The sequence below is a fragment of the Sus scrofa genome, chromosome 16 (assembly GCF_054392235.1).
Source record: "Sus scrofa isolate SSC_HxYL_T2T_F1_AM1 chromosome 16, Sscrofa_HxYL_maternal_Yorkshire_Landrace_v2.0, whole genome shotgun sequence".
Taxonomy (NCBI): domain Eukaryota; kingdom Metazoa; phylum Chordata; class Mammalia; order Artiodactyla; family Suidae; genus Sus; species Sus scrofa.
This window is the reverse complement of record NC_139398.1, coordinates 30,387,385-30,412,744: the sequence shown is the minus strand read 5'-3', so window position 1 is coordinate 30,412,744 and position 25,360 is coordinate 30,387,385. Positions and strand designations below refer to the sequence as shown.

Here is a 25,360-nt window from a genome sequence, read left to right as displayed (position 1 = left end):
TTCTGATAAAAAAAACTCTTCAGAAAGTGGGCATAGAGGGAACCTACCTCAGCATAATAAAGGTCATATATGACAAACCCACAGCTAACATCATTCTCAATGGTGAAAAGCTGAAAGAATTCCCACTCAGATCAGGAGCAAGACAATGGTGTCCCCTCTTGCCACTACTATTCAACATAGTTTTGGAAGTCCTAGCCACAGCAATCAGAGAAGAAAAAGAGATAAAAGGAATCCAAATTGGAAAGGAAGAAATAAAACTATCACTATTTGCAGATGGCATGATACTATACCTAGAAAATTCTAAAGATGCTACCAGAGCTCATCAATGAATTTGGGAAAGTTTCAGGATACAAAATTAACACACAGAAATCAACTGCATTTCTATATGTTAACAATGAAAGATCAGAAAGGGAAATTAGAGAAACAGTCCAGTTTACTATTGCATCAAAAAGAATAAAATACCTAGGAATAGACCTACCTAAAGAGACAAAAGACCTGTACTCTCAAAACTGTAAGATGCTGGGAACTCCTTTTCCTAAGTATCTTAATTATGTTCTTTTTGACATAAACATCACTTTCAAAGTCTGATTATATCATGATTTTCTTTCCCTGATGAATGCATTATTCTTTTTGCCTGGAGCCCACAGAATTTTTCCTCCCAATTTCTTGCCAGTAATGTTACTACTGGTATTGGTTGTTGTGGATCAGTACTCCCAAGTACATGGTGTTTTTTTTCAATACATAGCATCAAATATTTTTTTATTCTCTAGTTTAGGAAAATTAGATGTTTAGTGTTTGTTCTGTTCCCTTGTTTAGGCTTTCTTATTTGGGGATTGCTCTTATGTGTTTAGGCTTTCTTATTTGTGGGTTGCTCCTATGTGTCTTTTTTTTTTTTTTTGGTCAGTTTTGCTTGGGTTCTTTATTACTGATCTTTTAAGTGTTTCATGCTTTTTATCTTCTCTTAAGATGTACTGTTTATTCACTGTGAATGATCTTTCTAGTTTAGTCCTTTCAGTTACTTTAATTTTTTTCCTGAGTTTTAATCTAAATTTTTATAATTTCTTGTTGATATCATTTATTCATATTTTGTGTCATTTTCTCCAGCTATTTTAATTCATTTTGGGGTTTGTAATTTTCATTGGTTCCTGAGTTATGTCTTTCTCTTGTGCTTTTGTTGTCTGTAGGGATTGTATTTGCTCCTTGTGCTCTTTTTTCTTAAGGTAACTTTGTATGGGATTTGACTTAGATTATTTTCTGTTGTCTATTTTTTCTTGAAATTACTTTCCCCTTCTTTTAGAAGGGAAATTGTGGGTCCAGGTAGCTCTTCTAACTTTTTATTTTCTAGAGCTCCTTCTTCTGTTTGAATATAAATATGACAGCTTGCTTTCTGACATCTGGTTCTGCTATTCTCACCCACCTTTATCTGGGCCTTCCTTTTTTTTTTTTTTTTTTTAAATCTCTATTGCTCAATTTGCATTTTATTCCCAGTAGTTTTCCCTTAGTGTGGAGCATTGGCTGATCATTTTTGAGAGTGAAAAAACTATTTAAGTTTCAGGGGTTATTATCTGGTTAGTCCTCTGAACATCCCTGGTAATTATAGGACCTTGGGTAAGAGGGTGGGGATGGGGTGTGCGTCTTAGGGCTTTGAGATACCCAGTCACTTCCTTCTACTTTTGCACAGATTCTGCTTCCAAACTGGCTTATTGCTGTTAGTAGTTTGTCCCTGCTCATTTGTACATTTTGGGGTTTGTGAGGGTACATTCACACCTACTTTTGCTGTAGATATTTACCTTGGCTTTCTGCACTGGTTGGTCTGGGTGTGTGTGTGTGTGGTGTTAGTGGTGGGGAATGGGAAATGGGTGGGATATGAAGAGATTAAAAAACTCATTGTTCTTGCCTGAATCTACTGGGACAACCCATAGTGGTTTTTAGTTTGTATGTAGTCAGGTTAAATTATGAGTCTCTTGCTTTATACCTTCTGAATTTGTTAGCCTCGTATTCACTTTATGATTAAAACAATATATTTAGCTATTTTGATGGTTTTTTTATTTTCCTTTCTTGGTTTTAAATTTCTGTATGATGACTCTGGAATTTTATTTTGTTGTTAAGGATTTCGTTGCAAGGGATTTTTTCCCCTAAAATACCTAGCCAGTTTTCCTAAAACCAGCTATGTTGAATAATCTGTGTTTTCTGTTACTGATTTATGACACCCTTTTGAATTTTCTTTGAATTCAGAATCCATCTCTCTATCTGTTGTTATAGCAGTGGTTTGCCAGTCTATGGAAGAGGAGCCACTGTTTTAATTATAGTAGTTTTCTGATGATGATGTCATAAGAATAGTCCCCCACTTATTATGCCTTTTTCAAAGTAATTCTTGCTGAGTTGTGTGTGTGTGTGTGTGTGTGTGTGTGTGTGTGTGTGTGTGTGTCTTTTTAGGGCCACTCGCATGGCATATGGAGGTTCCTGGGCTAGGGGTTGAATTGGAGTTAGAATTGCCAGCCTACACCACAGCCACAGCAATGCCAGATCCGAGCTCTGTCTGTAACCTTTTTCAGGTTAAAAAATTATTTTGAGATCATTGTTGGACCTAATATTCCAAACTAATTTGAAGAGCTCCCACTTTGGCTCAGTGAGTTAAGAACCTGACATAGTCTCTGTGAGGATGCGTGTTCTATCCCTGGCCTCCCTGGGTTAAGGATCTGGTGTTGCTGCAGGCTGTGGTGTAGGTTGAGGATGTAGCTCTGATCCTTTGTTGCTATGGATATGGTATAGTCCAGCAGCTGCAGCTCCAATTTGACCCCTAGCCGGGAACTTCCATATGCCCCAGGTGTAGCCCTAAAAAGAAAAAAAAAAATTATAAACTAGTTTGAGGAGAATTGAGATCTTTTTTAGTATTGAATCATCCTATCTAAGCTATATCTCCCCATTTGTTTGAGTTATTGTTTTATATCCTTTAATAGAATTTTGTAATTTTTTTTGTCTTTTTGTCTTTTTGCCATTTCTTGGGACGCTCCCTCGGCATATAGAAGTTCCCAGGCTAGGGGTCAAATTGGAGCTGCAGCTGCTGGACTATACCATATCCATAGCAACAAAGGATCAGAGCTACATCCTCAACCTACACCACAGCCTGCAGCAACGCCAGATCCTTAACCCACTGAGCAAGGCCAGGGATCAAACCTGCAACCTCATTGTTCTTAGTCGGATTCGTTAACCACTGCGCCACGACCTGAACTCCTCCAGAATTTTGTAGTTCTTTTAGTCTTGCTGGTTCATGCCAAATTAAATATATTTTCAGTTACTGTTGTGAATAGGTGTTTCCTCTTATAATATGTTTTATCTGGTTATTTATAAATAGCAAAACTCTTGTTTCAGTGGATAATTTTTGATACGACCTTACTGAATTATATTTTAATATTTTTAAGTTGATGTGTTTTGCTTACATATACCTAGATATATCTATGCAAATTATGATACTTTGTTTCTTTTCCACTATTTATACCTCTTTAAAAGATTTTTGTCTAATTGTATTGGTTTGTACCTCTAGACTATTGTTATCCAGCAACAGTGAACATTATTTTTGTGTGTATTCCTGATTCTAATGGAAATGATTCTGGTGTTTCTCCATTAAGAATTTGAGGCAGGCTTTTTAGAAAGTATGTCTTTTTGTTGTTGTTGTTGGGTTTTTTGTTCTGTTTTGTTTGGCCATTTTTAGGGCCACACCTGTGGCATTTGGAGGTTCCCAGGCTAGGGGTCAAGTTGGAGCTGTAGCTGGTGGCCTGTGCCACAGCAACACCAGATCCAAGCTGTGTCTGCGACCCACACCACAGCTCATGGCAACTCTGGATCCTTAACCCACTGGGCTATGCCAGGGATAGAACCTGCGTCCTCATGAATGCTAGTCAGATTTGTTTCCGCTGAGCCATGTTGGGAACTCCTAGAAAGTATGTCTTGCACAGGACTTTTTTTTTTTTTTCTTACTGATATAATGGACTACATTTATAGATTTATTAATTTCAAATCATTGATGTATTCCTAGAATTAACATCACTTAGGCTTGGTATTTCTTAATTGTACTACTGTGTTCTATTAGCTCATATTTAATTAAGATGTTATTTTATTTTTAAATTTGTTTTGTCTGTTTTCATTTTAGTCTAAGCATTTTCCTTTTTTAAAAAATTTATAGAGTTGATTTACAATGTTCTGTCATATTCTAAGCATTTTTCAAGTTCATCAAGTTTATCTTCAATGTCACTGACTTGTATTTCTGAATTTGCTTTGACTTGATGCTTCTTTATATGGCTTTGGTTTGGTAAGGTGCTGTATTCAGTTTCTGTTCTTAGTTCTACCAGATCCATATTAATAACATTTGATTTTCTTATCTCTTCTTTGATCTTGTGCTTCTTAGAGGTCACATTCTCTTTAAGTGTATTGAGAATACAAAACTGTTTGTGTTTATGATTTTCTTTTGATTCCCAAGTTGGCTCTCCAAATTATATTTTTCATCTGCCTTTTGCTTATTATGTTTCAGCATCCTCCTTTTACCAATTTCCTGGTTTTGTGTTCATGAGAAGGACCCTTGTTGAGCCTGACTGTTTACTGGGAAGATGGGATTCTCCAGCCTGCCATTTGGTCAGTGGTGGATCCTTCAGAGCTCTGTGTTTAAGCATTGTTCAGCTCATTTCTTAGGATGAGCAAGGAAGGTTGGATACCAGCTGCTTTTAATCTTCAGATCTCCTTAGCTCCTTTGGGGGGATCGAGAGGAGGGATGTGGATTGGCACTTGGTATGACCTTTATGGGGTTGGGTGAGCTCTGGCCACTAATCCCTGAGTTGATCAGTGATCCCTTTTGCAGCAGGAAACCTGTGTGGTAGGAGTGCCCCTCAGATCAGACTGTCCCTTGCCTGTTACTCCTCTGACTGCCAAGGCTGACTTAGTACCTGGGGAAATTAAAGTGACCCACCTCTTCAACTTCACCTTCCCCGCCATTCTGAGGAGTGGAAATGGCTCCAATTCTGGGTGCTTCCTTCTTTTTCTGGGGCCCACCTTCTCCTGCAGTTGTCTTTCTTCAAGGTAAGTATTTGGTGACATTCTTCAGAACTCTCATTTCATACCACCTTTGCTCCTCTTATTCATAGAGAATTGTATCCCATTTCATTGTTCTCCTTCAGTTTGGTCTCAAATTTTATTTCTTGTACAATATGGTATGTAGCCATCAACATTCACTGAATGGATTTGTGACTATTTCTGTAAGATATTAGCATCCTGCCACCCCAAAAAAGCTCAGCATTTTACTTTTATGTATATATAGAAAGTCAGTCAGCAAGCCTGTATGTCCAGAGAAATTCTGTGATACAGAGTGGGGCCAAAGTTAGGGCCCTACTTTAAGAATGCCATCTTAAGTAAAAGTGTGAGGACCTGGGGATAAGGCTACCAACTGGCAGAGGGAGGAGAATCGAGTCTGCAGAAACACCCACAAATTGCAGTGGAGCCGTCAGTGGCGGTGGGGGGGACACTGAGTGACGACGCAGGAGCCACGGAGGTCCCTCTGTCTTTGTGGCCTGGTCCTATGCTAAGTCCTGTTCTTGACTTTCTGTGAGATGCAATTCTGCCTTCTTCCTTGGGTTACTCTAGGTTGTCTGCTTTTGAAAACCAAAAGAGCCTAAAATCAAGTAGATGCTTTTTATTTCACTGTGAAGCAAGGTCCCAAGATCATCCAGTGATGTGGGTGGGGTGATGAATGGGTAGGGGTTTTAGGAAGAATCAAGAATATAGTCATGGTGAAGAAGGAGAGAAAAAACTGACAAGGAGACAACCATTGCATAGCATCCAGAGTCCAGAGGAGGTTGGGAATGGAATTGATAGCAGCAGCATTCTGTGTAGGTGTGATTTTCTCTGGGATAGGGAGGAAGGAACCAGGAAGCTGGCTAGTTGGAAAGATCCCAGATCCGTTGTGGTGAGGGAGCAGAGTGCCTGTGGGCTGGGGGGAGAGGGTTGTGCTCTCCCGTTGGTCTAGTCTCAACAGAGTTGGGGAAGCAGTGGAGGTTCTGAAGGGGAGAAAATCGATGGTCTAGGGATTGGAGGGCCTGTTGAAATTGAAGAAGCAATCCTGGGAGGAAGGGGAGAAAGCTCCAGGCGGTCAGGAGGTTGTAAAAGCGTGAGTGTTTAGCAGGTTTAGAGGTTCTGGTTTTGGATTGTGTCAGATCTGAATGTGGCCTTGGGAGAAGGGTAGCTGCTGAGTTCTGTTGCCTTTGTCCCTCTCACCCACTCCTGTAACCAACATTTTTTTTTTTTTTTGTCTTTTCTAGGGCCAAACCCACAGCATATGGAGGTTCCCAGGCTAGGGTTCGACTCAGAGTTGTAGCCGCCGGCCTATGCCAGAGCCACAGCAACGCGGGATCCGAGCCGTGTCTGCGACCTACACCATAGCTCACGGCAATGCCGGATCCTTAACCCACTGAGCAAGGCCAGGGATCGAACCCGAAACCTCATGGTTCCTAGTCGGATTTGTTAACCACTCAGCCACAACAGGAACTCCTCAACATTTCTTATCTTGCTATTTTAAAAGGTTATTCTGTAGATGCAGAACTAAATAAACACACCCCCAAACAAGTAGTAAACAGTTTATTTTTTTAAAATTACTTAAAAAAGGTTGTTTATAGAGATGTGGATTTACATAACTTGGCGACAACATTTTTTAAAATGTACAGGCTATTTCATATTATTGCACTTACTCTTTAATAATATATAAGGCATTTTATTTTACATAAATAAAGGATAATGTATAATATCATACAACAGGTGTGATGCCAATTAAGTTAACCCTAAAATTAAATGAGCTGTGTATGGAAGGATAGAAATGAAACCCAACCTACTTCAACCTTCACGGTATATAGCCTTGCAACTAAGACTGACTTACATGTTATAACAGTTACCATCATAGCTTATTGTGGATGACTGACTGACCAGTTAAGAAACGAAAACAAAGCAAGTTTTAGTAGGACAACACCATTAGTGTTCATGTCAGGAAGTGTGGGAATTTATTAGACTCATTAGCAATACTAGTCATGCCTTGAACACTGACGACAAATAAATAGCTTTCTATCTTAGGGTCAAAGTTGAGCTTTTGCTTCTTCCCTTAAATCCCAGCTGCCATATTGCAAGGGAACTGTTTTGGCAAGGTCTTCTAGAAATGGCTGATGACTTTAATACAGTTTAGTGAGCCAGAGGGCCACCCTTGCATGCTTCCGATACAAGGAAGAACCGGAACAAGGTCTCCGATACAAGGAGACCGTTCCATTGCTCCCACTGCTCTAGAAAGTCCTGTCACACAGGACTGTGCATTTCTATGTAGGCACAGCCGGAAGAAGGGAGGCAAGAAATTTAAAAGGCGTTTTGACCTCAAATAGCCTCTCATCATTTAGGCAAGAAAGCAGAAGCCACCAACTGACCCCAGAGACTTAGAAACAATCTAGCATGCACCTTGCACTGACTGACTTCCTATAGTATCCTACCTGGAACTGTAATAGTGAAAAGTAGAAGCTAAATTAATCTGGTCTTTCTAGCTAACTCTTGAACTACATTCTCTTTTGTATAACCTGTTTAAAAATGAGAAATCTGGGCTCATACAAGCCAGATAGTTCACTGCCATCTGAGCGACCTCTCTGGGCCAACTCCAGAGGTTGACTGGGATTAGTCACTCAGAAATAGGTTAATTAAAGAAATCGCCAACAGAAAGCCTTAGCGTCACCATGCACGCAGGCATGCAGGCTCACCCGTATTCACAGGACTCATTCAGCTTGTGTCACCCGAGGATGTGGGTTGTCCCCACACAGTTCTGCTCCTTCCCTTGAATGACCACTCACCCTCATTCTCCATCTTCTTCTTACATTTTGGTAAATTAAGCTGATGTGGGTTTGGATTTTAGGAAAAGAAGGTACAGTACGAGGGGAGAAGAGCCAGTTTTGTGACGACGAAGAGCACATCGAATGGGAACAGATACTCTGAAGAAGCTCGTGCTTTGAAAGAGCAGCTGGGTCACAAGCAAGCGTGAGTCACAGCAGTATTCTGCAGGGAAACATTTTTGGCAAAAGGAAGACGTTGCAAAACAGGAAAACAAAAAGAGCAAAAATTTCAGTCACTGCAGGGCTATGTCATTACACCCAGGTCAGAAGAATAGATCCAAGGCTTAGAAATGCTACATTTCTTAAGCCTGTTCAGAAAGTTGTGGGGGTGGGGGGTGGGGGGCAGTCAAAGAAAAAATGTTCCATAAAAGGATTATTTTAAGCTCCTCTATTTGGATTATAAATCCAGGGATACTAAAAAGATAACTGATTTCTAAAAATTTACATTAGTAATTGGAGTACATAAAATATAGAAATGGAAACCCAGTGACAATGATATTTTTGTTTGCTCTTTTGTTGACCAGTCTTGAATTCAAGAATTTATTCAAGACAAGTTCCAAACTAGATGCAAGGTGCTTTCAGAGCTGGAACTTTCTGCTCATTCTAAGCAGCAAAGTTCATGGCTATTCAGTACAGTTTATTGGAACTGCATCCCTATAAAACTGCCTTATGACATACACTTTTAGATCATGATCAACACTTAATGGTGATCAATAACCACTGAGTTGAACTATGCATCCGTACGCTGCACATTACACTCACTAAAAATACCACTTTCTCTATTCTGCTTTTTCATTTTTGGATAAATTCCTGAGCTCAGCCTAACCAATCGGTCATAATTGATTTTGTTTTTCAAGTGTCATTTTCTTTTCAGGATAACACACAGACCCAACAGCTCTTTCCACTGAATGTGCCTAAAAGCCTTCTGTTATTTACTTACAAAATTATATAAAACTACAGTCCTTTCAGTTGGGACAGTTGTGTTGCTCCTCAGATTGTTAGCTCCCTAATTGCCAAGACTGAGTATGCTGGGACAGGTGGCAAGAAGGATTCGAAGGTCTCACTAAAGGTTTCAAGTGAAGAGGGGCATGCCGCATCTTGTGTCCCCATCAATGAACATAAAGGGTGGTAGGGGACAGGCACTGGAACAGGATGAGCCCTCCTGGCCTAGGTGATTCAGTCGGAAGACTTCTGGGGTGCAGCTCCATTGCTGCTGTTTCACATATAAGTAAAAACTTGGAGAGTTTGATAGTCCTTTTCCACACCAGTGCTTCTCTGTTGTTTCTGGAACCCACTGTTTAAAGTCTTTATGGTTTGCTAAAGAAAGAAAAGAACTGAGAAGAGGAGATTCTGGTTAAAAAAAAAAAAAGTAACAAGCACTATTAGTGTTACTACCAGTGCTTGTTGCATGAAGAATTCCTGTGCTTTCTAATGACTAACTGCACAGGTCCCTCTGGGACAGACTTCATAATATTCCAGGCATCAAAGTGCACGAGCCCAACCAGAGATTTCCCATTAATGGCAAGAATTTCATCTCCAGCTTCTATTGTTCCAGCTTGCTCAGCTGCACCACCTGTGAGGATAAATACAGAAATAACAGCTTGATACTGTCATAGAATCCAGAATAAATTCCAAGTAAACTAAAAACTTAGGTGGGAAAAATCATGTGCCTGTATTCTTAATAGAGGGAAATTTTTCTTAAACAGGACAAAGCATATATCCATAAAAAAATTAGACTACATGAAAAATTCAAATCTGTAACCCTTCTTTCCTCAAAACATAAGCAACTGATGAGGGAAAGAGTTTTTCAATGTATTTAGTCAACAAAGCATTAATTCCTAGCTGAGCTAAAAACCTGTAAATAATGCAGAGGAACAAATTAGTGACTTGGTAGGTAGAATAATGAAATCACCCAATCAGGACAGCAGACTGAAAACCAAATGAAAAAACATGACAGCAATACAAGAGATCTATGGGATAATATAAAGCAAGCCAATCGACGCATAATAGGGATTCCAATTCCAGAAGGAGAAGAAAAAGAAAAGGGGACTGAAAATATATTTGAAGAAATTATAGCTGAAAAACCTTCCAAATCTAAAGGAAACATATCACGAAGCACAGAGGGTACCAATCAGGGTGAATCCAAAAAGGCCCACACCAAGACATTATAATAAAGATGGCAAAAGTTAAAGAGGATTCTACAGGCAGCAAGAGAAAAAACAAAGAGGTAATTACAAGAGAGCCCATAGGCTATCAATTGATTTCTCCATAGGAACACTACAGGCCAGAAGAGAGTGGCAAGATATATTCAAGGTTCTAAAAGGGAAAAATCTGCAGCCTAGACTACCCAGCAAGAATATTTAAAATAGAAGGAGAGGAGTTCCTGTCGTGGCGAAGTGGAAACAAATCCAACTAGGAACCATGAGATTGTGGGTTTGATCCCTGTCCTTGCTCAGTGGGTTAAAGATCTGGTGTTGCAGGGAGCTGAGGTGTAGGTCACAGACCTACAAAAAAAAATTAATAATAATAAAATAGAAGGAGAAACGAATTTCTCCAACAAACAAAAACTAAAAGAGTACAGCAATACTAAACCTAGTCTAAAAAATATTGAGAGGGCTCTAAAAAAAGTAAGAAGAACTAGGATGGAGGAAATCAAAACTGGAAAGCAATCATCTAGATAAGCCAGTATACAGATCTGAAAGAAAAAAAAACTATTGTAAAAGTGAACATCAAAAGGACAGACATAAAGATGTTAAAAAAGGATTTCAAAATCATAAAATGTGAGGGAGGAAAGTAAGAAAATCCAGCCTTTTTTTTTAGAATGTGTTTGAGCCTGTATGACTATCAGACTAAACCAAGCAGATACAGGAAGGAGTTAACATCTTGAAAAACAGGGCAACCACAAATCAAAACCAAATTTTACATTCAAAAAAATTAAAAAGAGAACACAAACATAAAAGGAAATCATCTGACCAAAAAAAGAAAAGAACAAAGGAGAAACATAAAATCAACTGGAAAACAATGTTTAACATGGCAATAAAGTAGTTCCTGTTGTGGTGCAGCAGAACGAATCTGACTAGGAATCACGAGGTTGAGGGTTTGATCCCTGGCCTCACTCAATAGGTTAAGGATATGACATTGCCATGAGCTGTGATGTAGGTTGCAGATGTGTCTCAGATCTGGTGTTGCTGTGGCTGTGGTGTAGGCCGGCAGCTGTAGCTCTGATTCGACCCCTAGGCTGGGAACCTCCATATGCCACGGGTGCGGCCCCCAAAAGCAAAAAATAAAAAATAAAATGGCAATAAATACATATTTATCAACAATTAACTTAAATGTCAATGGACTGAAAGCTCCAATCAAAAGACATAGAATGGCAGAATGGATAAAAAAGCAAGAGCCTACAATATGCTGTCTACAAGAGACTCAGCTTAGGGCAAAGGACACATATAAATTGAAAATGAGGGTATGGAAAAAGATATTTCATGTGAATGGAAAAGGAATGCAGGAGTTGCAATACTCTTGTCAGACAAAACAGACTTCAAAACGAAGCCAGAGTTCCTGTCCTGGCTCAGCGGAAAGAAATCCAACTAGGAACCATGAGGTTGCAGGTTCCATCCCTGGCCTCACTCAGTGGGTTAAGAATCCGGTATTGCCATGAGCTGTGGTGTAGGTTGCAGACATGGCTCGGATCTGGCATTGCTGTGGCTGTGGCGTAGGCCAGCAGCAACAGCTCTGATTCGACCCCTAGGCTGGGAACCTCCATAGGCCATGGGTGCAGCCCTAAAAGGACTAGAGACAAATAAATAAATAAATAAATGAAACGAAGGCCATAAAGAAAGACAAAGAAGGACACTACTTAAAAGGATCCACTCAAGAAGAGGATATTACAATCATCAATATATATGCCCCTAACAGAGAAGCACCCCAATACATACAACAAACACTAACAGACCTAAAAGGAGAAATTGATGGGAATACAATATTAGTAGGAGACTTTAGCACCCCACTCACATCAATGGACAGATCCTCTAGACAGAAAATCAATAAGGCAGCAGAGATCCTAAATGATGCAATAGAAAAGTTAGACTTAATTGACATTTCAGGGCACTCCATCCAAAAAAATCAGAATATACATTATTTTCAAGTACACATTGAACATTCTCAAGGATTGACCACATACTGGGGCGCAAAACTAACCTGAGCAAAAATTAAGAGTATAGAAATTGTTTTAAGTGTCTTCTCTGACCACAAGGGCATGAAACTAGAAATCGACAGGAAAAGAAATGAGAAAAAGCTGACTACATAGAGACTATACAATGTGCTACTTAAAAACCAGTGGGTTGGAGTTCCCATCATGGCGCAGTGGTTAACGAATATGACTAGGAACCATGAGGTTGCAGGTTTGAGCCCTGGCCTCGCTCAGTGGGTTAAGGATCTAGCGTTGCTGTGAGCTGTGGTGTAGGTCAAAGATGCGGCTCAGATCCTGCGTTGCTGTGGCTGTGGTGTAGGCCCAGGGCTATAGCTCTGAATAGACCCCTAGCCTGGGAACCTCCATATGCTGTGGGTGCAGCCCTAGAAAAGATAAAAAGAGAAAAAATAAAAATTAAAAAAACCAATGGGTCAACAAGGAAATCAAAAGGGAAATTAAAAAAAACCCAAACGATAATGAAAACAACCATTCAAAATCTATGGGATGCCACAAAAGCAGTTCTTAGAGGGAAGTTCATAGTGATACACGCCTTTCTCAAAAAAGAAAAATCTCAAATTGACAACCTACCACCTAAAAGAATTAGAAAAAGAACAAACAAAACCTAAAGTGAGTAGAAGAAAGGAAATCATAAAGATCAAAGAGGAGATCAATAAAACAGAAATTCAAAAAACAGTAGAAAAAGTCAATAAAACCAAAAGGGTAAACAAAATTGACAAACCTCTGTCCAGACTCACCAAGAAGAGGATAGAAAGAACTCAAACAAAATAAGAAATGTAAAAGGAGAAATCTCCACAGATACTGCAGAAATACAAAAAAACCCATAACAGAATACTATGAACAATTATATGCCAACAAATTTGACAACCTAGAAGAAAAGGACAACTTTCTAGAGACATACAGCCCACCAAAACTGAATCAAGAATACAACAACTAAACAGAATAATCACTAGAAATGAAATTGAATATGTCATAAAAACACTCCCTACAAATAAAAGTCCAGGACCAGAGGGCTTTGCAGGTGAATTCTACCAAATATACAAAGAACTTATACCCATCCTTCTTAAACTTTTCCAAAAGACTGAAGAAGGAACACGCCCATAGACATTCTATGGGAACCTCCATATGCCGAGGGTGCAGCCCTAGAAAAGACAAAAAAGGCAACACCAACAACAAAAGATTAACATTCAGAAATTGGTTGCATTTCTGTATACTAACAATGAAATATTAGAAAAGGAATATAAAAATACAATGCCTTTTAAAATCACACCCACGAAAATTAAATACCCAGAAATAAACCTGACCAAGGAGGTAGAAGACTTATGTGTTGGGAACTCTAAAACATTAATCAAAGAAATTAAAGAGGATTCAAAGAAATGGAAAGATATTCCATGCTCCCGGATTAGAAGAATTAATATCATTAAAATGGCCATCCTACCTAAAGCAATATACAGATTCAATGCAATCCCTATCCAATTACCCATGACATTTTTCACAGAACTAGAGCAAACAATCCAAAAATTTATATGGAAGCATAAATGACCCAGAATTGCCAAAGCAATCTTGAGTAACAAAAACCATTAGAAGGCACAACTCTCCCAGACTTCAGACAATATTTCAAAGCTACAGTAATCAAGACAGTGTGGTACTGGCAAACAACAACAACAACAACAAAAACCCAAAAAACAAAACAAAAAAAACCAGACATACAGACCAATGGAACAGAGAACCCAGAAATAAACCCAGACCACCTATAGTCAATTGAAAAATAAGGTGTGTACACACACACACACACAGTGTGTATATATATATATTTTTTTATATATACACACATATACCACACACACATATGTACATATACATATGAATATACACACATGCATATACATATATGTGTATATATACATATGTATACATATATACTGTATATACATGTATATATGTATATACACACATATATATATAACTGGGTCACTGCTGTACAGCAAAAATTAACAGAACATTGTAAATCAACTATCTTAAAAAATAAATTAAAAAAAGGAAAACTCCAGAGTTCCCGTCGTGGCTCAGTGGTTAACGAATCCGACTAGGAACCATGAGGTTGCGGGTTTGATCCCTGGCCTTGCTCAGTGGGTTAAGGATCCAGCGTTGCCAAGAACTGTGGTGTGGGTCACAGACACGGCTTGGATCCTGCATTGCTGTGGCTGTGGTGTAGGCCAGTGGCTACAGCTCCGATTAGACCCCTCGCCTGGGAACCTCCATACTGCCACCGGGAGCAGCCCAAGAAATGGCAAAAAGACAAAAAAAAAAAAAAAAAAATTCCTACATCTAAAATAATTTTCTCAGAAATCTTTAATTAGATCTCAAAACACTGAGCAGATAAATCTATTTCATCCTAAATTTGTGAAAATCATTGTTAAATATTATTTGATATCAATACACATGTAATTATAGTTGATTACAAAGATTGACAAAATTAAAAAAATATAGCTGGAAGAAGGTAAGTTCAAATGCAATCCACACATGGACAAAAATGCTTGATGTTGTTAATAACAGAGACAGATCCAGTCTTTGGAAAAGAGATGAGACCAGCATCAGCCCCACAGTGGGAGCAAAGAGCCCGATTTAGTCCCAATCATTTTTCTCAAGATACACAGTTTTGGAGGAACCAAAGCACTGTTGTCTGACATATCCAATTATTCTGTGTTGGCATATTTTCTTTTCTACAAATATCAACTAAAGGCCCCGAGCAGATTATGCGAAACCAGAGAATTTTCTTAGTGTTTGTCAGGGTCTAAGGACGTGGAGGGTTCTGTTAATGAAAATAGGAGGCTGTGAGTTAGGGGAAAAAGTGCCTTGAATGAATAGCAGGCCATCAGAGTGGTGTGGCCTCAAGTCTGTGACTTCAAGCAAGTTACACGTTTCTTGAAACCTGTTTTTTTCTCATCTGCAAAATGGTGGTGTTACCCTGTCTTGGGTTATAGCAGGCATCCACTGAGATGAAATAGATCAAAAGTCCTTGAGGAACCATTCAGTGCTGTGCGGACCAAAGGAAGTGCCAGCTTTTGACTTATACATAAGAGAGAAGTACATTTCTTTTGTTTAAACCACTGTTATTTGGGGTTTTCTATTACATGGGGCCGAAAAGAATCCTAACTGATTTCATCAGGCTATGTCTATTTATTGAGGTTTTTTTTTAAAAAAATGTCGTTTTAGAATGCCTTTATGCTGTTCCCCAAAAAGGTCATTGCATAATTTGTGTGTGACACACTGTTGGTTCTTTCAGGTTGTTACTGTGATTTGGGATCATACAGTACTGACTCTGCTTTTAGCTTTTCCCCCCATTCAGCACTGCTCTTGAGCTGGTATATAGATCTAACTTGCTTTTTTTTTTTTAATTACTCAATGAATTTTATTATTATTATTTTTGTCTTTTGTCTTTTTAGGGCTGCACTCACACCATATGGAGGTTCCCAGGCTAGGGGTCAAATCGGAGCTGCAGCCACCAGCCTGTGCAGCCACAGCAACTTGGGATCCGAGCTGCGTCTGCGACCTACACCACAGCTAACAGCAACGCTGGATCCTTAACCCATGAGCAACGCCAGGGATCAAACCCATGTCCTTATGGATGCTAGTCAGGTTCGTCAACCACTGAGCCACGGCAGGTACTCCTAACTTGCTTCTTGAACTGCTATATAGTTTCCTTTTTATGGATGTAGTATATTTTACTCATCACTTTGCTACAGATAGATATTTAAATTATTTCATAGCTTCCATTTCAGCAAACACTGCCAAATTTTCCCCCAGAGAGATGAACCGGTATATGTATTTCTGCCAGAAAGTATGAGTGTTCTCCTTTCCCTACATTTTGCCAACACATCACACTATGGAATTTCTCATTTGTGACCAACCTAGTTTTAAAAAAATTATTAAATTATTAGATTTCTAATAGTTATAATGTTCACCCAATAACTAATAGAAGTTTGAGCATCCTTCCCTGTATTTCTTGACCATTTAGGTTTTAACTTTGGTCTATTTTCTATTCATTTCCTTTATGCAGGTTTTTTACTTTGTATTTTTCTTATTGAATTATAGTTCTAAATTTCCTATATATCAGCAATAATGACTATTTTAAAATGCTATAAAGAGGACTACTAAAATATCACACAAAAACACATCATAAAAGAATATATATAAAATGTCGAGGCGTTCCCTTGAGGCTCAGCGGTTAAGGATCCAGCACTGTCACTGCATTTCAGTCTGAATACTCCTGTTGTTTTTCAATAGTCATGATTTCTCCAAATATTTCCTCTCTTATTCTCTTTATTTTTATTTTTTGCTTTTTAGGGGTGCACCTGCAGCATATGGAAGTCCCAGGCTAGGGGTCAAATTGGAAGTGCAGCTGCTGGCTTCCACCACAGGAATGCCAGATCCGAGTTACGTCTGCAGCCTACACCCCAACTCCCGGCAATGCCTGATCCTTAACCCCCTGAGCAAGGCCTGGGATCGAACCTCCATACTTGTGGATACTAGTCAGGTTTGTAACCCACTGAGCCACAACATGAACTCCCTGAATTATTAATTAATTGCAGAAATATACCACGCTGCTACTGCCTAGAGGGTCATTTAAAAAATAACAATCCTGGAGTTCCCGCTGCGGGTTTGGTACTAAAGAGACACACACACACACACACACACACACACAAAAGGTAACAATCCTTACTTAAGAAGAACTGACCTTATTACTTGTTGACTTACTTATTCAGTTATAACCCGTTGGAGTGTATGCTATCCTGCAGGAAAGTAAGATGGGAACAGTAGGTATCACTGGAATAGCTGGTAGGAATGAGATCTCTTCATGAACTTGAATAATTCATTTTATGATCTTGGACTGTTACTTTAAATCTCTTCAGGTTCCTGAGCTAATTATGTTAACAATTACCAGTATACGTGTGTATGTTGTAATGCTAACAATATCAGAATATAACATATATTGTATATAGGACATAGTATTATAGTATAAAATATTACATGTAATAGGATATATTATATAATCAGCATGTATGCGTATATATATATAAATATGTCATTAGTATAATTATGTTGTTAATTTAGTTGCTCAGCTCAGGGACCAGAAGAGACTTCTGAGAAACGTCTAGGATCCTAAAACGAAGTATTCCAGTTCATGAAGAGCCCTCACATCTACCAACTATTTGGCGATAGCTCCTGCTCCCTGCTGCAATCCATTATTTGCAGTTTTAAGTGAATATGATCTGGACCAACATTAAGTACCCTTGACTGGCAGTTCTGACGGCATCACTTAGCTGTCAGCGATGCGAACACAGCAAGCTAACAGTCAGAACACGAAGGCACGACCATGGAATTAGGGGTCCAGTATAGAAACTGGGGCACAGGCTCTGGAGCCAGACTGCCTGGCTTCAGACTTGGTTCTGCCACTTACATCTGTGTGACCTTTGGTGCCTGCGTAACTAACTGCCCCGTGGCTCCGTTTCTTCTTCTGTAAAACAGGGATGATGAGAGAACCCATCTTATGGAACTGTTAGGTGGACGACATGAATTAATATGTGTAACATGCTCACAACAGAGTTGTGAGCACATGGTGAACCCTGTATGTTAGGAAAACACTTTAGATTTAAAACAAGTTTGATTTCCAAATGGAGAGCAGCGGCACACACAGAGAGAAAACAGGTACCAGGCGGCCCGCTGGACTTCCAGGACATTACCTTTATACACTCTTTTAACGAACAGGGGCCCGTCTCCAGACATAGACGATTTTCCTCCGTCCAGGCTCAACCCCAGCCCAGCTGAGGTCTTCAGCACTTCAACACACAGAGCCTCGTGGGCAGCCAGGCTTCTCCCTGCAGCGAGTGCGTTTGTAAAGATGAGAATGACAGGGACACACACGTACCCTCCTGCCCGGTGCTCCAAGTGTGTTCCCCTGGTACCAGGGGTCTCCTCTGCCTTGAAGTGTTGATAACATTTGAGACCAGCTTCAGGGATGGTCTCCCAAATTTGAGCTGCCCTCCTGGCTGTGTCCTTGCTGTCCCTGTCCCTCTGTTCTCCTAAGCACTTCCTGCAGGTATGGAGACTGCATTTATGCCTAAGCAGAAACCCTCAGAAGCCAGCCTGCTCCTGTCAAGACCACACAACTGGTGTGTGTCTCGCTTGGGGAATCAAATTTGATTTCCTGCCAACCTCGGCTGCCGATGGCAGCAGAGCGTCACAGTCTGGTGCCGACAGCCTGCAACACCCAAATGCCAAGCTTCACGTGAGACGTGGAACTTCCCTCCCCTTCCCCCATGCCTGTCCCTCTGAGGGTACCCCTGCCTCTTCTTGTCTGTCTGCATCACACACTAGCTGCCTTCCTTGCCAACTCTCGCTCCACTGTGGGAAGAGCGTTTCCATGGTGATGCCTGCTCCATAGCAACGAGAGTGTGCCTACTTTGTGTGTTAGTTTGGAGAGGCCAGACTGGGACCTATCATGGGGGTTGGGATTGTAAACTTGCTTTTTGTTTCTCTTACTTTCATGCTGTATCAGTGAGGATGTCTGAATTAAGTGGAAAGGGGCACTTAATTGCTTGGGAGGCAGGGCAAGGACCACAAATAGATTAAAGTGCCAACCTAGCATCATCGCCTTTGAACATAAGGGCCATACATGGTCTGAGAGAAACTTACTAACAGTGGGAGCAGCACCATTTTTCAACAGCTGATTTTACTCGCTGTTAAACAGGAAAACAGACCCATTACAGTGGTCCTCAGTGCTGGCTACACACTGAAATCACCTGGGGACCTTAAAAAGATATTGGTGCTCGCCCCCGCTCCATCCCCACCCTTCAGAGTTTGACTTATTGAGCAGGGTCATTTCCTGGGCATCAGGAGTTTAAAAAGCTTCCCTGGTGCCTCTAACATCCAGCCTCCTGCATCAAGCCCCAAGCGCGATGCTCTCAGTTAAGGAATAATTGCATAGGACCCGGTAAAACCCTGGTGCAGGGGTATTTTAAGGAATAGGAACATGAAGAAGTAAGTTTAAGCCCTGAACTTATTTCTTGCAGTTTGATTACTGTAGCGGCAGGTTCAAGGCTAGATGCCTTGAAGGTGTCACAGGAATACTTAATAATTACAAATTTCGGGATAGCCTTCCAGATGTGTCATGAGTCCTAAAAACTCTGAAAGCTGTTAGGACTAAGTGCCAAGTGGTTTCCTTTGAAAGATTAAGTTTCCAGGATCCCATGGAAATATACCAAACAGTTGAGACGTTGCAGAAGCAAAGGGGATGAGGTGTTTCCCTGTAGCAGGAAGGGCTTCCACTTTCTAGAAGAATAAGAGCAAGACAACAGAGCAGAGAGAGGAATAAGAACACCCCCAACACCGTGGAGGCATCTGGACAAGAAGAGTTTCTCATTTGCTCAATGGAATCAGTGCCATTTTCAGCAAAGTCATTACAAATAGCTCAGGCTGCCATGAAGGCCGATTGAGCAGAGAGGAAATCGGCCAATTTCACTGGGGAGAGATGCTGAGAAGAAACAAAAGGCCCTCCCAGGAGGCAGCACCCTGACCTGAGCTGCTGTAGCCTCTTTTGCCCTCTGGCCTAAAGCAGCCTTGCTCCTGAACCCTAGGTCGAGGACACCACAGAGGTCTGCAGTATTTACCTGAGAGCGTCATCAGCCTAGGTTTCCGAAATAAAAGTGGTACTTAGATTTGCGTTAAGTACTCAGATGGCTCCCTATGTGGGCCTTGGTGTGACAGAAGGGAGGGCACACAGAAAATCTGTTTCTGAACCTCTTATAGGTTCTTTGTGATTAGGGCTATAGCTTTTGCTTTTTTTTCTTTTTGCCTTTTCTAGGGCCGCGTCCCCGGCATATGGAGGTTCCCAGGCTAGGTGTCTAATCGGAGCTGTAGCCGCCGGCCTACACCAGAGCCACAGCAACAGCAACGCGGGATCCGAGCCTCGTCTGCAACCTACACCACAGCTCATGGTAACGCTGGATCCTTAACCCACTGAGCAAGGCCAGGGATTGAACCCGCAACCTTATGGTTCCTAGTCAGATTCGTTAACCACTGAGCCGCGATGGGAACTCCAGGGCTATAGCTTTTGTTTTTAAACACCTTGCCCCCTCATTTCCTTGTGTTCTTCTAAAACAGAAAAGACTACAAACCCTGATGTGTCCCAAATCTCAGTTCTGGAATTTCTCTCTCAACAATGATTTCCTCTATCACAAGAGTTTGTTTTACTCACCAGCCATTTAAGTTCCAAAGAGGGCTGTAAATGTGAAAAGGATTCCCTCTTAGGACATTTAGAGAAGCTATAAAACAGTCATTTAAAATCTTCAGGGAGTTCCCATTGTGGCTTAGTGGTAATGAACCTGACTAGAATCCATGAGGAAACATATTTGATCCCTGCCCCACCCAGTGGGTTAAGGATCTGGCGTTGCCATGAGCTGTGGCGTAGGTCACAGACGCGGCTCAGTGCCCACGTTGCTGTGGCTGTGGCGTAGGCCGGCAGCTGTAGCTCCGATTCAAGACTTAGCCTAGGAACTTCCATATGCCACAAGAGCAGCCATTAAAAAAAAAAAGAAAAAAGAAAAAAAGGACCAAAAAAACCCCTTCACCAGTGTGGTTTTAGCTAGGGTTTTGTTTTTCTTTTTTTGAAACTTATTTGTAACACTGCTTTTATAAGAAGCATCCATAAACACGCGACCTCACTACATTTCATTTCTCCAACCCAGATAATGGTAGTGATTGTCTTTGTGTTCAGCCAGAATCAACTCTCGCCAGCTGTTCATCCCCTGTAGGCAGCTGAACTGCTGTCTTACCCATTCCAGCCTCCAGGGGGCTGCTCTTTCCGGACATCAAGCCCTTGCCGTTGGCTGTGGGAGGCTCCTGCCTGGTGGAGGGCCTGGGCTGATCACTCCCTTTCTTGATGACCATGAGGACATCCTTGTGCAGCTGAGCCTGGTGCAGAACCTTCAAGACATCCCCGTGGGCTAAGCCTGCCAATGAGGTGCCATTGACTGATAGAAGGAAATCCCCTCGGCTCACGGTCCCTTCCTGAGAAGCCGCCCCCTGAGAAAACACCCTGTGGACCTGGTACAAGGAGAGGACAAAAGCCAAGTTCATTTGCGACCTCTAATCAAAGCAAAAGGGCAAATCTGTAGTAAAGAAATTTTCTAATGGCAAGTTTTCCAAATCATACAAACACTTGGTTTGTTAAAAACACTTGGTGCGAGGAATGGCATTAAAGACGTCAGTACCAGCACCTCAGTACATTTTCACTCTATCCTTGCTAGTGTCTAAAGTGTGCCTGGCACTCCATGGGGCAGTAAGAGTAGAAGATGAACAGGACCTGTTCTCGTCCAAGGAAGGTGGCCTCTCCCTAATGATCTCAAAGCCCTCCGGGTGGTATAAAATTTTAAGTTGTTGATCTTGAGCAAGAAGTGATTTATAAGCAAATACAAGTTTTGGTCAATTCGTTCTAATGTTCTTCTAGTGCTTAAACCAATAAAATATTTAAGTGGATACAAGGATATAGACAATCATGTTTAGATGTATTGGCATCTCGGAGGTCACTCAGCTTGTACATCAGCCAGCCAGCCACGTGTTAAAAGTGCAGGAGTTCCCTGTCGTGGCTCAACGGTTAATGAACCTGACTAGTATCCATGAGGACGTGGGTTCAATCTCTGGCCTCACTGGGTTACGGATCTGGTATTGCCATGAGCTGTGGTTTAGGCTGCAGACGTGGCTCAGATCCCGCGTTGCTGTGGCTATGGCTGGCAGCTACAGCTCTGATTTGACCCCTGGCCTGGAAACCTCCATATGCCGCAGGTGCAGTCCTAAAAAGACCCCCCCCCCGCCAAAAAAAAGTGTGTATCTGTCAATGAAAGTTAAGTATTACTTTGCCATGTTCCGATTTTTGTATGGGAGCAGGAAACAAACACCAGCATTCTTTGGACCCACTGCCATGAATTCTGTCCTGATCAAATCCTGAGGCTGCTTCAGGAGGGACTCTCAACGGCATCTCGATGCTGTCACTCACCACAACTGCTTTTGGCTCCACGTCTGTCCCTCCTGCCACACTGAATCCCAGACCTGAGCCTTCTTTTTTATTCAAGACTATGAAGCAAACATCTTCTTTATTCTAGTGGAAAGAAACAGAAACAAGCATATTCTTTGTGCCAGAGTAAGGAAGTTCCGGTGTAAATCCTCCTGTAGAACCGCAGAGCTTGTCACCACTAACCCCAACGGTCCTGCAGGAGCTTCCACACCATGCTGGAACCAGGGTGCCCGTGTCAGACATCCTGCATCCCTCCTGGGTGGTGCTTATGTGGAGTTTTGAGGGTCCATCCTGTAGCTCCAGAACCACGAGGAAGATAAGATGAACCAGGGTGGTGGCAGGGACAGGGACACTTTAGAAGCCATTCTTGGCACCAGCCTGTGTCCCCCCAGATCTGATTATAGCGACCTACACCACAGCTCACAACAATGCCGGATCCTTAACCCACTGAGCGAGGCCAGGGATCAAATCTGTGTCCTCAGGGATACCAGCTGAGTTCCTCACTGCTGAGCCATGACAGGAACTCCCATAGCACATATTTCAATCATGAAGGAGATTTTTTACAATTTTCCAAGTCTATAATTGAGCAGAGCCTGTGTTCTCAGCAGCTGAGAGAAGCAGAGGTGCCAAGAGACAGAATAAGAGCACATTGAGGCTGAAAGTTCTATGTCCCCTCCCACCATGTTCAGTTCTTTGGGTTTCAGGTGCCATTGAAGCTGGCAGTCATAAAACACAAACTGCGTTGAAAAATAAAAGGAAATTAAAACTATTTGTTAACTCATATTGAGACTAAAACAGTCTTAGTAGGTTCCTAGTATTAAGTAACAAAAGACTGTCTTGTGTTTCATGCATCAATTGAAAGATACCTTTGGAATAAAGACTTTTTTTTCTTTTTTGTCTTTTTGCCTTTCCTTGAGCCACTTCCTGTGGCATATGGAGGTTCCCAGGCTAGGGGTCTAATCGGAGCTGTAGATGCTGGCCCGTGCCAGAGCCACAGCAATGGGTATCCAAGCCACATCTGTGACCTGCACCACAGCTCATGGCAATGCTGGATCCTTAACCCACTGAGCAAGGCCAGGGATCAAACCTGCAACCTCATGGTTCCTAGTCAGATTCGTTAAGCACTGCGCCATGACAGGAACTCCAGGAATAAAGATTTTAAAGTGAAAAAAATTAGCTGGGTTAATTATTTTGAATTTTGACCTCAACCCACGCAGTAGATATGATTCAGCATCATTTTAAAGATCTGTGTTGCCAGGTTTCTCATGAAGTGATTTATAATTCAAAATTGGAGATGTTCTCAAACACAGCGATAGAAAAAGAATCTAATAATAATCTTCCAGGATTGCTTTGACAGAGAAAGTGAAGATGTTGGAAGAAAAAAACCATCTCTGTGTTGTGCTGGGGAAAGAACTCAATATTTAAAAGAAACAGTGCTTTTAATCTTCTTAGTTAAGTCATAAAGAATCATCCCAAACACTTTAGACCTTTTTAACAAGTTCATTCAAACCAAAGCTCTATATGCTGACACTACAATATCCTGCAGAAATTTGGGGGCTGGGGGCTGGGCTTTTGGCTTTATGGGCAGGTCAAAGCACATGTATGTGCAGACACTGCTGGAGAGAACAATGATGACTAGGCATTCTCACAAAAAACAGGAACATGTGGTCTGGGAAATGATCTCTGTGCAGTTTCAGGAAGTCTGATGCAGAAATTGAAATACTTCTCAGATATTTACATGCCTCATTGGAGCAAAGAGACAGAATATTTGAAAATGTGACACTTGCACTCCAGGACGTCTCGCCAAAAATTTTAACTTTTTCAAATTCTTTCTTTTTCCACTTGTGTTTGAGGATACAGGTGTGCCAGAAGCTGTCAGGCCAAGACCTGCCTCCCTGAGAAGCCAGATAGATCACCTCAAGAGCTTTCCAGGAATTGCCCGTGTGGAAGTCACAAAACCAGGGCTTGTTTCCTGACTCTCGCTAATCTCTTGCAGCGCCCTCCAGAGGCCACATGGAGTCATCGCATGCAGCTCCCTTTTTGACACCTACAGACCACACTCATGGGAAAAAAGCAAGGCTGGAAACTTCTGGTCTGAAGGTGGCAGAGAAAGGACATCTCTCCTCACTGCTCCTATCTGAAGACAGTAAGAGAAAAAGGGAAAAGAAAGCTGCATTCTGATGAAAGTAGGAATAATCTTCAACACAAAGCCACGGTACCTGCTGGTGGTGAATATGGAGCCAGAGCAGGGGATGCGGGAGGCTCAGAGCACAGCCCACCATGGTGCTCAGCACCCACCTTCTCCAAACAAAAAGTCTCTACTTCGTTTGTGCTCCCTGATGATGTGCCTCTCATCTGTGAGGTTGGTTGAGACGCTTTGGTTTTCTCCGTATAGCTCAGACTGTAAAATGTCTGGAGCAAAGAGGGCCTGGCAGAGTGTGAACCCACTGGGCCACCGTGACTCAAAATCCCAGAGTAACACTCTCATGCTTTGCCATGAGTTGAAGGAGGAAGGGAGAGGATGGACCAGTCCCTTTCACTGAAAGGAAAAGACGCCACATGTCTCAAGGTGTTTCCTCATCGCACAGATCCAAAGCGGGGCTGAGAATCCGAAGGGAGTGGAAGATGAAAGGAATTAGTGTCCTGTCTCCTCTCCATGCCAGCTCACTCCTTAGATGCCAACGTCATGGCTCTTCTGGGTAATAGAATTGTTGGAACAAGTTTGTGGGTGATATCAGTGGCCAGATACAGTGCGCCACTCAAGAAAAATTATTCTTATTTGCTTTTTTCTCTAAACAGAAAATATTCATTTGTTAGGGTTCAGATCTCTGTGGGGCATTCTGAGAAATGAAAGCGCTTCAGAATTCCCTTCATGGCTCAGGTGTTAATGAATCTGACTAGGAACCACGAGGTTGCAGGTTCGATCCCTGGCCTTGCTCAGTGGGTTAAGGATCCGGCGTTGCCGTGAACTATGGTATAGGTCGAAGACGTGGCTTGGATCCCATGTTGCTGTGGCTGTGGTGCAGGCCGGCAGCTGTAGCTCTGATTCGACCCCTAGCTTGGGAACTTCCACAGGCCACGGGTGTGGCCCTAAAAAAAAAAAAAAGAAAGTGCTTCAGAGAAGCATTCTAGATATGAACTCATGGTTTCTTTTGTTATTGTTTATTGCCACAGCCAACT

The 25,360-nt window shown here is 41.5% G+C and overlaps 1 protein-coding gene across 7 annotated transcripts in view; it reads right to left on the bottom strand.

The window, feature by feature from the left end:
• Positions 1-6,606: 6,606 nt before the first annotated feature.
• Positions 6,607-25,360, bottom strand: part of PDZD2 (PDZ domain containing 2) — a 416,943-nt gene continuing 398,189 nt past the window's right edge. For all 7 annotated transcript variants that reach the window (XM_085002034.1, XM_085002030.1, XM_085002033.1 and 4 more), the window contains 4 exons: positions 22,163-22,264; positions 20,943-21,213; positions 17,853-17,987; positions 6,607-9,474 (listed from right to left, as the gene is read on the bottom strand). In XM_085002034.1, the coding sequence (XP_084858160.1) occupies positions 9,293-9,474; positions 17,853-17,987; positions 20,943-21,213; positions 22,163-22,264 (690 nt within the window). In that variant the 3' untranslated portion in view covers positions 6,607-9,292. The remainder of the gene's footprint in view (positions 9,475-17,852; positions 17,988-20,942; positions 21,214-22,162; positions 22,265-25,360) is intronic.